General features: G+C 56.0%; 1 protein-coding gene across 1 annotated transcript; it reads left to right on the top strand.

The window, feature by feature from the left end:
* Positions 1-1,759: 1,759 nt before the first annotated feature.
* On the top strand, positions 1,760-13,227 carry SLS55_003230 (uncharacterized protein; the record flags this gene model as incomplete). The annotated part of the gene is made up of 5 exons (XM_066774708.1): positions 1,760-2,188; positions 2,328-3,750; positions 4,258-7,296; positions 9,637-12,879; positions 13,202-13,227. 5 exons carry the CDS (start codon positions 1,760-1,762, stop codon positions 13,225-13,227), a joined length of 8,160 nt encoding a protein of 2,719 aa, XP_066634827.1.
* Positions 13,228-13,950: the final 723 nt, after the last annotated feature.

Here is a 13,950-nt window from a genome sequence, read left to right as displayed (position 1 = left end):
AGAATTGCCACACACACACACAAACGTGCTTTCTGGAAAGAGTATCGACCTGTCGCTCGCCATTACATCAGCCATCACAATCCGGAGCGGGATCACCTTGCATGAGACAGTTCCGACCTGACGACGAGTGCTCCTCCGACATGTAGCGCCACTCACATTTGCCAGTAGGAGCAGCCGAACGCTCGACCGCTTGCTCGAAGACCGATAAATTTGTCAAGGAAATCAGCCGTAAGTCATATATTTTTCTTTGCAGGGGTGTTTGTACCACAGTGGGTGGCCTGGAACGCCCGTAATTTGTGGAAAAAAGATCCTTTGGCAAGGGGTACCATGCCACCCCTTGCAAAAGGCATCAACACTGCTCTCCGAGAATGCGCACACCATTGTCGAGTATGGCTCTTGGCGCCATGGAAAAGATGATGCACGCGTAGTATCGGATGAGGAAGCCGAACATGTACTTCACAGATGACGCCCCACTTAGCCCCCGAATCTCTACCTGGGTGTTTCCGAGAAGCTCGGTGCCTGTACTTTGCGACATCAGAGGATGCATTCCATCATCTTAATGTAGTGTTGGGGGGAATCCCAAGCAAAGTTTACCAAAGAGAAGACCGGCAAAGTCGGCAGCTCTTGAGTGGTAGGAGCCCCCTCCACAGCGGGCGGATTCCTCAGATCCTGCACGAAGAAGCATTCTCGCACCGCGCGGACCTTTCCATTTGCTATCAATGTGTAAATAATGAGTGTTCACGTAGGGCTAGTCATACAGTATGCTGCGACAGAAGCCATAGTCTCTCGGGAAAGAAGGCATGTCCGAATAATATGGCCTTTGGGATCAAGCAAACCCCACACCGGCGAGTGCGTGAAAGCTTGGGTCTGTTCATGGTGGATCTACGTAGAAGCGTACGTGACCGAAGTCATGGCCGCGGTTGAGAGGCCATGCACCATCATGTGGTACGTGAAGAGGTTGCCTTGAACAGAAAGCTTTGCCGGTGCTTCTCGAAGCCGAGAATTCAGGTGAAGCATCGGACTGGCCTTGTGCAGAGTGCCATGTGGTTGCAGCGGATTCTGTTACACCCAGATCGCCTTGGGTCAGAGACAGGATGCTGCGGCGCTAGGCCCGAAAAGGCAGCGGGAGCGAAGTAGGCAGGTGGGGACCAAGCCTCGCCAAGGTCGCCGCCTCACCCACAACATCGACGCCGCGCCTCCATCGGTCTGCACATCCGCTCTCAACACTGCGAGTCGACCGATCATTACAAATGGCGCAAGGCGAGGATTGGGAGCATACGCTCCTTCGGGCTGTGGCCGAGGCATGCGCAGCCCGCGTTCCTGGTCCTTTCAGGGCAACTTCACCAGCAGATCATGGCCAACGCTCGAATCGCAGGCCTTCTCAGGCGTGGCAATCTATGGAGAGCGTCCACATCCTCCACGTTCTGCCGTAGCGGCGGTCCCTTGCCTTGCGGCGGCCGGAGCGCGCGCGAAAGCCAGGCTGGAGCGTCCCTGTTTTGCCCCATTCTTGCGCTTCTCATTTCACCCAGGTCCAGGACTACATATTATCTAGACACTCTCACCCACCATCGCTTTTCCACTCAAGCAACTCTCGCTACACTGTTCAGTCAGTCATTCTGCGTGTTCGTTCGTTCATTTGAGTTTGTTTGGAGGCTTCGGTCCCACGACTGTCGTGACGATAATACTGCCACCACCCCTCTCCGCCCGATTTAGACGAGATCACGAGAATAGTAAGTAATACTCTTGTGGATAGATTGACATGTTTTTACGCAGCCTCGGCCTGGTGGCTGGCCTCTTGCTGCCATCGGCCTCCGCTGGCGTCTTTGGCCGCGGCCGCCGCCCGGTTCCCCATCGCCATGACCCGGACTGTGTCGTCGAGTACGATGTCGCCGCCACCATCTACGAGCAGCCCGTTGCCATCAGCACCCACCTCGATGAGGCAACCATAATCACGGTTGGGCCCGGCGCGACCCTTGTAGTCGGCCCCGATCGCATCCCCACGGACATTGACACGGTCGTGACTGTCATTTCCACGCACTACGAAACGAGCACCCACACGTACACAATCAACCGGTCCGGCTCTGGCGTCACTAGGACCACTGTCCGTACCATTACATATGGCAGGCCTACGCAAACTACCACGACGCTGCCAAGCTCTACTTTCGGTTCTATCCCAACAGACACTTCGGTAAGTCCTTTCCTACCGAAGTCACTATGCGCACTAGTCTTGGGAAGATGGCATAGTTAGTGAAGATGGCTTTTGTCGCACGCCTCTCCAAGCCGACTGTATTCCGCGTGCTGAGGACAGTGACTAACATATTCGTCAGTCCACGCGGCCATACCCTCCACCCATAACTACTTCCACAGGCGAATCAACCAGCGTGCCGACCAATGGCCCACCTCCGGCGCCCATCCTCACTCGACCATACCTTGGATCAGTGACAACTACGCTTACTATCACCTCTGGCACGAACACGGTCACTGTGGCCCTCGTGCCCGCTACCGTTGCTGCGTTCGATGGCCCAACAGCCACCGATATATATACCGCAGGCTGGGATGGGTCCACGTCGACGTTCTTCACTGTCCTGCCAACTCAATTTGCCGCTACTACCGCACCCGCATTCAGCTCTGGTCCTGGCCTCGCACCGGCCTTTAACACAAGGCTTGCAGGCGCCCCTAATGATGATGAGGCGACTCTGGTCTTGGCAACACCGACCACTACCTTCCCATCGACGAGTAGCACCACTTTGACCAGCACCACCTCAACCGAATCATCCCTGACTGGACCCTATGGTATGACCTCCACTTGGGCGTATTTCGCTGGAGACTATACTACCACGGTGGTATTGCCTTACGGTCCGGGTGGTATGCCAGTCACCTTTGTTATTTACCCGGCTACTGACGCCGTTTTCACTGCGAGCATGGCGTCAACCACCTACACCATCGGATATGATGGTCCGACGCCTACCACCATCACTCTACTTCGGCCAGGCGATCCTCAGGTCGCATATGTTGTCGAGGAGACCCCGACCAGTCTAAGCGGTATCCCGTCTTCAAGCAGCACACCGAGCACCTCTGAGACCACAACCCTCCCTGGTATCACAAGCTCCGAGACCACAAGCACTGAAACTCCAAGCATCTCAAGCGTCTCCACTGGTCCTAACCCCAACGCTGTCGGCACTGCGCCTTACGTCGGTGATTCGACTGTTGCTACGATCACGGCTACGAATAGCGGCACGTTGACAACCATTGTCATATTCCCCGTGGCCACGCCCTCCGACTTCCCTGGACTCGGTCGGGACGTTTTCACAGTGGGATACGACGGGTTTACCACTCGGACTTTGACTATCCTGCCGACTGCGACCTCTGGGCTCGGCACATTGGTGATTGAGACACCAACGGCTTTCACTGGGGGCCCTTCGGCCTCTGAGACGGGTTCGTCTTCGCTCGAGAATACTTCGACGACAAGCAATACCACTTTCAGTGTGCCAGCTTCCATCACAGAGCCGCCATCCACAACTTCTGCGGATCCGAACGCCATCATCACGCAGTACTGCATCGGTTGTTCTACCACCCAGACTCTGACAGCCACCATCAACGGCAGGCCCAGGACACTGCTCGTCATCCCGCTGCCTACCGAATCCGCCTCGCTGTTCACTAACGGTGTTGGCCCCGACACCTTGACTGTTGGCTACGATGGCAGCACTACTCGGACTGTCACGTTGGCTCCGACGATGGACGGTGAACAAGGTACTGTCGTGGTTGAAACTCCGTTTCCAAACACGGCAAGTACGACGGAGTCTTCCGCGGGTGGCATCACGCGCGGCTACGTCGGAACTGGAGTGAGCGGATCGCTCTACGTCACCCCTGCCATCAGCGGTTCCACAGCCAGCCAGGGTGTGTTTTTGACGCCCGCTGCTACGCAATACCACGGCCCCGTTGATCCCAGTATGACCTTGACAGCACCCTGGACAGGAGACTCGACTGCGACAATAACAATCGTCCCTGAAGGCACGGAGTCATTCGGCGAGGTGGCTATCCTTACACCTGTTTATGGTTCCACCACTCAGACAGCTTCTCCGCCTACCGAGTCCATCTCTCAGACCGCCTCGCCAGCATCTCAAACTGCTGAGCCTCCTTCTCAAACTGCTGAGCCTCCTTCTCAAACTTCTGAGCCTCCTTCTCAAACTTCTGAGCCTCCTTCTCAAACTTCTGAGCCTCCTTCACAAACTTCTGAGCCTCCTTCTCAAACCACAGAGCCTCCTTCTCAAACTACCGAGGCGATCAATACCGAGTCGAGCACTACTGAAATCGGCCCCCCGATTACTTCCACTGTGAGGACTCAGGGTTACATTGGTGGTAATGCCCTTGAGACCATAACGCCCACCATCAACGGTACCCCGACCCCGGTTTACATCACACCAGTTCAAACAGACTTCAATGGTCCGTATGCGACATACACACCGACTATCGGCTATGACGGTCCGGTCGTCAACACCTTGACCCTGCTTCCCGTTGCCGACGAGACTAGTGGCACAATTGTCGTCGAGACTCCTACAGCCTCCCCTTCTGACACCACCTCATCAAGCGCGCCTTCCTCTATCACTGGTGTTCCCTCTCCCACGGACAACGCTGTACCTTACGTCAGCGGCACCTCGACCACCTTCGTTTCAGCTACGTTGAACGGTGCCACATTCACTTTTACTCTAACTCCGACAACAACGCCGTATGATGGTCCAACTGATCCGATTAACACATACACGATTGGAGGTCCAACCGCGACAGTGTACACCATTGTCCCCACTGGTACCCAAACCGAAGGAACTATCATCATCCAGACAGCGACCGAGTCGAGCCCGAGCACAGACAGCACTCCAACAGTCTCCGATACTTCTACGGTTGACACAACGTCATCTGCTGGCATTACCACAACTTCGCCTTCGACTACTGTGGAAACCAATCTTGCATACCTCACTGGCACATCTGTCCTGCTGGTTTCGACGACAATCAGCGGTTCTCAAGCCCTTCTAACACTGACGCCAGCAACTGTGTCCACCTTCACCGGCCCCATCAACACGGAAACGCCTATAACTATTCCATATGGCGGCTCACAGCGCACTACCTTGACCGTTTTCCCGACGGATCTCAGCGACCCCTCCGCCACCGGCTCTCTCGTTGTCGAGACTCCGACTTTCCTTTCAACCGTCGTAACTGGCGCGAATACCCGCATCGTCCCGTACTATACTGGTACCGATACCTTGACCTTGGTCTACTCGAGCGGCTCACTGGTGGGTGCCAACCGAGGCTCTACCACAACCGCCACAGGGTCTGGTCCGGTCGTTCCGACCCGCTTGGCCTCTGCTCTGGCTGGAGCATCTGCATCAAGCAGCGATGATTACACAACGTACTACTTGACGCCGGGAACAGAAACAGGTTACACCGGCCCAGTCGGCGGGCAAACCACGTTTACCCTTTCCTGCCAGGGAACTACGACGACTCAGTATACGGTTCCCCCTACTGATCCGGCCAGCCCAACTGGCACATTTGTCACTGCTTCTCCGTGCACGTATACAACCGACACTGTCACAACCACCATCGGCTACTCTGACTCAACTACTTCTACGTACACAATCACGCCAAATGGCCCCGCCAGTACGGGAGACCAGACCGTCACTGTCGTTGTAGAGGAGCCTTTCACCGACGATGATGACAACTCAACCACGGAATCAACCATGGAATCGACCACGGAGTCTACTACGGAGTCTACCACTGAGGCTACTACGGAGTCTACCACGGAGTCTACCACCTCCAGCGAATTCAGCATGACTACCGAAACCTCCACGACTGAAACGGTGTCAACGGACGTTTCCTCGATAACTGCTGCGCCAGAGTCCACGCCTGTGGTTCGGCCGTATCTTGGTGATAGCACAACTGATACTGTTACGGGTTCTTCTGCTCTCGGTGCGGATCCGACGGTTTTCCCTCTGACTCCGTACAACGGGCCTGAATTCACCGGAACTGCTGATCCATCAGTCACGTACACCGCGCCCTATGCCGGCACAACCACGAGAACGCTGACACTGCTGCCTGTCGGGTCTGCCACTGATGCAACAGTGTTGGTCGAGACCCCAACCTTCACCCCGTCCGATACTGCATCTCCGAGCATCACCGCCTCGCCCACCACCCTCGCAGGCATTCCCCGTAGGCTGTACGTTGGTGATTCGACTACTGGAACCGTTACGGCATACCCCAATGGTGCGACCGATTATCCCACCACGATTGAGCTCGATCCGTACACTGCGGGTGACAGCTTCACTGGCCCCTACGATCCTTCGACCACGCTGACCGCGCTCTACGATGGGACGGACGTAAAGACACTCGGGCTCCTTCCTGACGCCACCGGTACATACGGAACCTACCTCGTAGAGATTCCTCGCTCTGCCCTCGCCAGCTCAACCTCTGCACCAACAGCAACTGATTCCACAGCTCTCAGTGGCCGCCAGTACCAGGGCGACACAACCACCGGAACGGTGACGGCCACACCCTTTATTAACGGCAATGCCGTTGGTGACGGGACCACCATCAGCTTGGACCCGGCGACCTCGTCTTTCTCGGGCCCGATAGATCCGGTCACCACGTTCTCGGCTTTCTACCCAGGTTCCATTGTCGTGCTCCTTACGCTACAGCCCACGAGCGGCGGCACCGTCGGCACGCTCTTGGTGGAGGTGCCTTCCACTACTGCGGCGCCTTCAACTACCTCTGCCTCTGCACCCTCAGGCCGGCCGTACGATGGAGACACAACGACAGCTTCCCTCACGGCGATGCCGGTCACTACTCTCGCTAACGGTGAGGTTGTAACATTGGACCCCACGGTTATTTCCATCGACCCGGCGACTGCCTCGTTCACTGGAAACGTAGATCCGAGCTTCACCTTAACTGCCACCTATCCTGGCAGCGACACCGTGACCCTCGTTCTGCATCCGACTGGCACTGACACCCTCGGCACGGTATTCGTGGAGGTTCCCGCAACAGAGTACCAGTCATCCTCCACGCAACCCCCGACAACCACCGAAGGGCCCTCAACAACTACAAACTCGGCGACGATAACGACTGCTCCTTCAGGAGGCATCAGAATAGCACGTCCGTATCTGGGTGGCTCCACACCAGAGGTTGTAACGGTCACACCCACCACTACCGGCACCGATGGTGTCGTGACAACTGGCGAGCCCACGACGTTCAGCCTCGATCCCGCGACAACTAGTTTCACAGGCGGGTTTGTCTCAACCACCCTGACCGGTACTTACCCCGGAACCACTACCGAGACGGTCACAATTCTCCCTGGGGGCGACGATACCCTGGCTACGCCGCTTGTCAATGTGCCGGCTTCGGCGGCTGCCATTCCCACAGTATCTTCATCTGCGCCTGCTTCGACGTCAGCTTCGGTATCTTCCAGTCCTCGCTTATACCAAGGCGGTTCTGCGCCCAACACTTTGGCGATAACCCCAGTTGTCACTGGCCCAGATGGGGTGACGACTGGTGACCCCACGGAAGTCAGCCTTGATCTGGCAACGTCGAGCTTTACCGGACCGATTGATACAGCCACCACATACACGGCTACCTATGGGGACTCTACGACGCAGATCGTGACACTGCAGCCCCTGCCTGGCAGTAGCTTGGGTAACCTGCTTGTTGAGGTGCCCGAAACTGCCAACGCCTCTTTCTCTTTGGGGAGCACCACCACAACGGGCACGAGCAGCAGCACGAGTCCACTGCCATCGACGACCGATGTCTCTAGCGTGCCCACGGAAACTAGCCTGCCTTCCAGCAGCGCGAGTGTTCCCGTTAACACGCTGGTCCCCTCTAATTCTTCGATCACGTCCGTCTTGCCTACTCCGGAAAGCGTTTCGTCGGCGTCCGTTTCCGGTATTGACACGCTGGTCCCCTCCAATTCTTCGACCGCCTCCGTCCTGCCTTCTGACACGTTGGTTCCCTCTAATTCTTCGACCGCCTCTGTCCTGCCTTCTGACACGTTGGTCCCCTCTAATTCTTCGACCGCCTCCGTCCTGCCTTCTGACACGCTGGTCCCCTCTAATTCTTCGGTCACCGCCGCCTTGCCTACTACGGAAAGTAGTCCGTCGGCATCCCTTTCTGCCACTGACACTCTGTCCTCCCCATCGAACACTTCGTCGGTGAGCTTTCCCACCACTACTGTGACATCCGGAGACGTTACAACCACCGCGACAACCGTTGTCACGGCTACGGACGCAGCGGGTAATGCCACTGGCTCGCCGTTCACTGCCGTTGTCGTTTTTGTGCCATCAACGGCGGCTAGCTCTGGAACCAGTGCTCCTCTCTCCTCGCCCGCGACCAACTCAACCATACCGACGGATACTGCCCCACTTAATACTACTGTATCGACGCCGAATACCGGCTCTCCGTCCACGACTGGTCCGACTGATATTGTCTCAGCTAATTCTACCGTATCGATGACTGATACCGGCTCTCCATCTACGGCTGGTCCAACGGGTAGCACCGCCTTAGCTAATTCGACCTCACCGGCCTCGGATTTCGGCACTCCATCAGCGTCTAATTCAACAACCTTGCCAACGGACACCGCCGCATCAACTAACGCGACCTCGCCGACGTCGGATTTGGGCACCCCATCAGCGTCTAATTCAACAACCTTGCCAACGGACACCGCCGCATCAACTAACGCGACCTCGCCGACGTCGGATTTGGGCACTTCATCCGCGACTAATTCAACAACCTTGCCAACGGACACCGCGGCATCAACTAACGCAACCTCGCCGACGTCGGATTTGGGCACCCCATCAGCGTCTAATTCAACAACCTTGCCAACGGACACCGCCGCATCAACTAACGCGACCTCGCCGACGTCGGATTTGGGCACTTCATCCACGAATAATTCAACAACCTTACCAACGGAAAGCGGTGCATCAACTAACGGGACCGCACCGACGACGACGAGCGCCGGCAATGGAACCGTCCCTCTCGGTAATGCGAATCTGGCGGGCATCCAGACTACGACTTCTTCATCACGTGGTGTAGTTGTTATTCCAGGAAACACCAGACTCGCGGGCATTTCGTCGTCTTCCAGTTCATCAACCAGTCGTGGCGCCATAATAGGTCTTCCGAATACCAGATTAGCGGGTGCCTCATCGTCTTCCGCTGTTGTATCCGGCTTGAGTACTTTTTTAGGTAGTGGCCTGTCGGGGTCGTCCGCGGCAGGCCTAAGCTCTGGTGTCCCTTCAGGGTCAGTGTCTTTTTTATCTAATGGCCTGCTCAGTACCTCGGCGTCTGGTGCAGGCATCTCGCTCGGCGTTGCTCTCTCGTTGGGAGCATCTGTTAATCTGCCAACCTTCACGACGACTTATTCAGGGTCCGTTCCCTTCACAGCCACCGCAGTCACGAACTTTGTAACGAATGGGCTGCCCACATCCGGTCCCGCGATCATCATCTTCAATCCCGCAACTGCGGCTTCAAGTGTAGCTTTGCCAACCTTCACAAGGACTTATTCGGGTCCCATTCCGTACACCACCACCGCGATGACCAATTTCGTAACGAATGGAATACCCACATCTGGTCCTGCGGTCATCATATTCGATCCGGAAACAGCTGCTTCAGCTGCAACCTTGCCAACTATTACGGCGACTTACTCCGGTGCCGTTCCTTACACCACCACGGCAATCACTAACTTTGTGGCAAATGGATTACCTTCCTCTGGTTCTGCGGTCATTATCTTCAGCCCTGCAACCCTGGCTTCTGGAAGGAGCACACTCTTGCCCACGATCACCACCGTCTATCCCGGATCGGTTCCTTACACCATCACGGCAACCACGAACTTCGTGGCAAATGGATTGTCATCATCTGGTCCTGCGGTCTTTGTCTTCAACCCCGCAAGCGCGGTTCCCGGAAGCGGCACATCTTTGCCCACCATCACCACCACTTACGCCGGCTCAATCCCTTACACAACTACGGCAACTACGAACTTCGTCGGTACAAATGGCGTGGCCTCGTCTGGTCCTGCGGTTATTGTCTTCAACCCCGCAAGCGCGGTTCTCGGAAGCGGCACATCTTTGCCCACCATCACCGCCAGTTACGCCGGCGCAATCCCTTACACAACTACGGCAATTACAAACTTCGTCGGCACGAATGGCGTAGCCACGTCTGGTTCCGCGGTCATTGTGTTTAATCCCGCAAATTCAGCCTCTGGCGGGGTGCCGTTGCCCACCATCACCACATACTATGCTGGGTCAATTCCGTATACTACTACGGCAATTACAAGCTTCATCGGTGTTAATGGCGTGACCTCTTCTGGTTCCGCGGTCATTGTATTTGATCCAGAAAGCGCAACCTCTGGTGGTGTGCCTTTGCCCACAATCACCACACACTACGCCGGCTCAATTCCGTATACTACTACGGCAGTTACGAGTTTCGTCGGTATTAATGGCATGATCTCTTCTGGTTCCGCGGTCATTGTCTTTGATCCGGAAAGCGCAACCTCTGGTGGGGTGTCTTTGCCCACCATCATCACCAACTTCGCCGGCTCGATCCCATACACTACTACGGCGATTACGAACTTTATTGGTGCGAATGGCGTGCCCTCTTCTGGCTCCGCTGTCATCGTTTTCCAACCCACAACCGGAATCGCGGCCTCTAGCGGCGTGTCCCTGCCAACGATCACTACTGACTACCCCGGCCCTGTTGCTTACACTACCACGGCGATTACGAACTTCGTTGGTACGAATGGTGTGCCCTCTTCTGGTTCCGCAGTCATTGTTTTCCAACCCACAACCGGGATCGCGGCTTCCAGCGGCGTGACCTTGCCAACGATCACCACCGACTACCCCGGCCCTGTTGCTTACACTACCACGGCCGTAACTAACTTCATCGGCGCAAACGGTGTTCCTTCATCTGGATCTGCTGTGATTGTTGCAAATCCTCGTACGGCTTTGGCCTTGCCCACAATCACCACCGACTATCCTGGCCCCGTTACTTACACTACTACGGCCATGACCAACTTCATCGGCGCAAACGGTGTTTCTTCGTCTGGTTCTGCTGTGATTATTGTTAATCCTCGTACGGCTTTGGTCTTGCCCACAATTATCACCGACTACCCCGGTCCTACCGCCTTCACCACCACGGCCGTAACCAACTTCATTGGGTCGAATGGTGTTCCTTCATCTGGTTCTGCTGTGATTGTTGCTACTCCTCGTACTGCTTTAGCCTTGCCCACGATCACTACCGACTACCCTGGACCGGTGGCGTACACCACTACGGCCGTGACCAACTTTATGGGGTCGAATGGTTCCCCTTCATCGGGCTCCGCAGTAATCGTTGTTAACCCTCGCACGGGCTCGGCCTTGCCCACGATCACTACGGACTACCCCGGACCGGTCGCGTACACCACTACGGCCGTGACCAACTTCATTGGGTCGAATGGTTCCCCTTCGTCTGGTTCCGCAGTAATCGTTGTTAACCCTCGCAGCAGCTCAGCCTTGACAACTATTACCACTGATTACACTGGCTCGGTCCCGTACACAACCACAGTTTTGACCAGCTTCGTCGGCGCGAACGGTGTTCCCACGAGGGGTTCAGTTGTACTGATTGGCAACCCTCGTTCCCTCTTCGTCTTCCCAACGTTTACCGAGACGTATGACGGGTCTGTGCCATACACAACGACAGCAGTGACCCTGTTTACTGCTAGCAACGGTCTCCCGACCTTGGGGACTGCTGTGATTGCGTACAATCCTGCAGCTTCCGCCCCTAGCGCTACAAATCTGCCAACGATTAGCACGACTTATGGAGGATCTGTGCCGTACACAACAACGGGAGTGACCCTGTTCACCGGTACCAACGGTCTCCCAACCCTGGGGACTGCTGTGGTTGCGTACAATCCTGCCACTCCCGCCCCTAGCGCTACGAACCTGCCAACGATTAGCACGACTTATGGAGGATCTGTGCCGTACACAACAACAGCAGTGACCCTGTTCACTGGTACCAACGGTCTTCCAACCCTGGGCACTGCTGTGATTGCGTTAAATCCTGCCACTTCCGCCCTCGGTGCTGTCAGTCTACCAACAATCTCCACGACTTACCCAGGAACTGTACCGTATACAACGACGGGAGTGACTCAGTTTACCGGTAGCAATGGTCTTCTAGTCACCGGCTCCGCAGTCGTCATCTTCAACCCTGCGACTTCGGCTGCCGGTGCTACAGGCCTGCCAACGATCACTACGACTTACCCGGGCCCTGTGCCATATACAACTACGGCTGTGACCCAATTCGTCAGCAGCGGAGGCGCACCGTACTCCGGTTCTGCCGTCGTCATCTTTAACCCTGCCACTTTGGTACAGGGCGTGTCAAATTTGCCAACGATTACTACGACTTACCCAGGGTCTGTGCTATATACAACTACAGCTGTAACTCAGATTGTGGGAAGTGGCGGGGTGCCGTACTCCGGATCTGCAGTTGTCATTTTCAACCCTGCTACAGGTGCTGCAACTTTGCCCACGGTCACCACGACTTACCCAGGCCCCATACCGTACACAACAACTGCTGTAACCCAGCTCCTTGGAAGTGGTGGCCTGCCATACTCCGGTTCTGCGGTCGTCATTTTCAACCCTGCTACAGGTGCGGCAGGTTTGCCCACGATCACCACAACTTACCCAGGGTCCACAGCGTACACAACAACTGCCGTAACTCAATTCGTTGGAAGTGGTGGCCTGCCGTACTCCGGTTCTGCGGTCGTCATTTTCAACCCTGCTACAGGTGCGGCAAGTTTACCCACAATCACCACAACTTACCCCGGGTCCATAGCGTACACAACTACGGCCGTGACCCAGTTCGAGGCCAATGGTGCGTTGTTCTCTGGTTCCGCAGTGATAGTCTTGAACCCCGCCTCGGCACTTGGAGGCTCTACCACACGAGGTGGTGTGATCATCCCGTCCCGCCTGCCTACCAATCTGGCTGGAGTATCTTCGACCCTCCTCACCGTCACAACAACCTCGGGTACTGTTCCTTACACCACGACTGGGCTCTTTACGCCCACCAATGCGCTGGGAAATCCAGATACACCATATAGCGCGGTCATTGTGTTCGTCCCAACTACAGCCGCCGCGCCAGGGACCCTTCCGACAATCACCACCACCTCTGGCAATGTTGCTTACACCACAACCAGCCTGTTTGCGCCAACAGACACACTAGGCAATCCAGGTGCACCATCCAGCGCTGTCTTTGTTTTCGTTCCAACTTCAGCTGCCGCGCCCGGGGCCCTTCCCACCATCACTACAACTTCGGGCATTGTTCCATACACGACGACCGGGCTGTTTACACCCACTGATGCGGCAGGAAATGTTGTGGCTCCACCGTCCAGTGCGGTCATTGTTTTCGTCCCCACGTCAGCCAGTGTGCCAAGGATCCTTTCCACTGTCACCTCAACTTCGGGCAATGTTCCCTACACGACAACTGGGCTATTTACACCCACTGATGCGCTAGGAAACCCGGGTGCCCCAACTACCGGGGTCATCGTTTTCGTACCTACTTCAGCTAACGCGCTGAGCTCGGCCCCCGCGAACAGCCTTCCTACCATTACATCTACCTCGGGCAATATCCCTTACACGACGACTGGATTACTTACACCCACTGATGCGCTAGGGAACTTGGGTGCGGTAACTACCGGGGTCATCGTTTTTGTACCTACTTCGGCCAACGCGCTGAGTTCGGCCCCCACGAACAACCTTCGCACTGTCACCTCAACCTTGGGCAATGTTCTTTACACCACGACTGGACCCGCTACAATCACCGATGGTGCTGGTGGACTGACCTTGGACCCTAACGCGATCATCGTTTTCGTACCCACGTCAGCTGGCGTGCCAAACTCGGCCCCGGCGAGCATCATTCCAACCATTACCTCGACTTTTGGCAGCG

Source organism: Diplodia seriata (assembly GCF_021436955.1).
Source record: "Diplodia seriata strain FDS-637 chromosome Unknown scaffold_3, whole genome shotgun sequence".
Taxonomy (NCBI): domain Eukaryota; kingdom Fungi; phylum Ascomycota; class Dothideomycetes; order Botryosphaeriales; family Botryosphaeriaceae; genus Diplodia; species Diplodia seriata.
The sequence above is the reverse complement of the archived record's forward strand: the minus strand, read 5'-3'. Positions and strand labels throughout refer to the sequence as shown.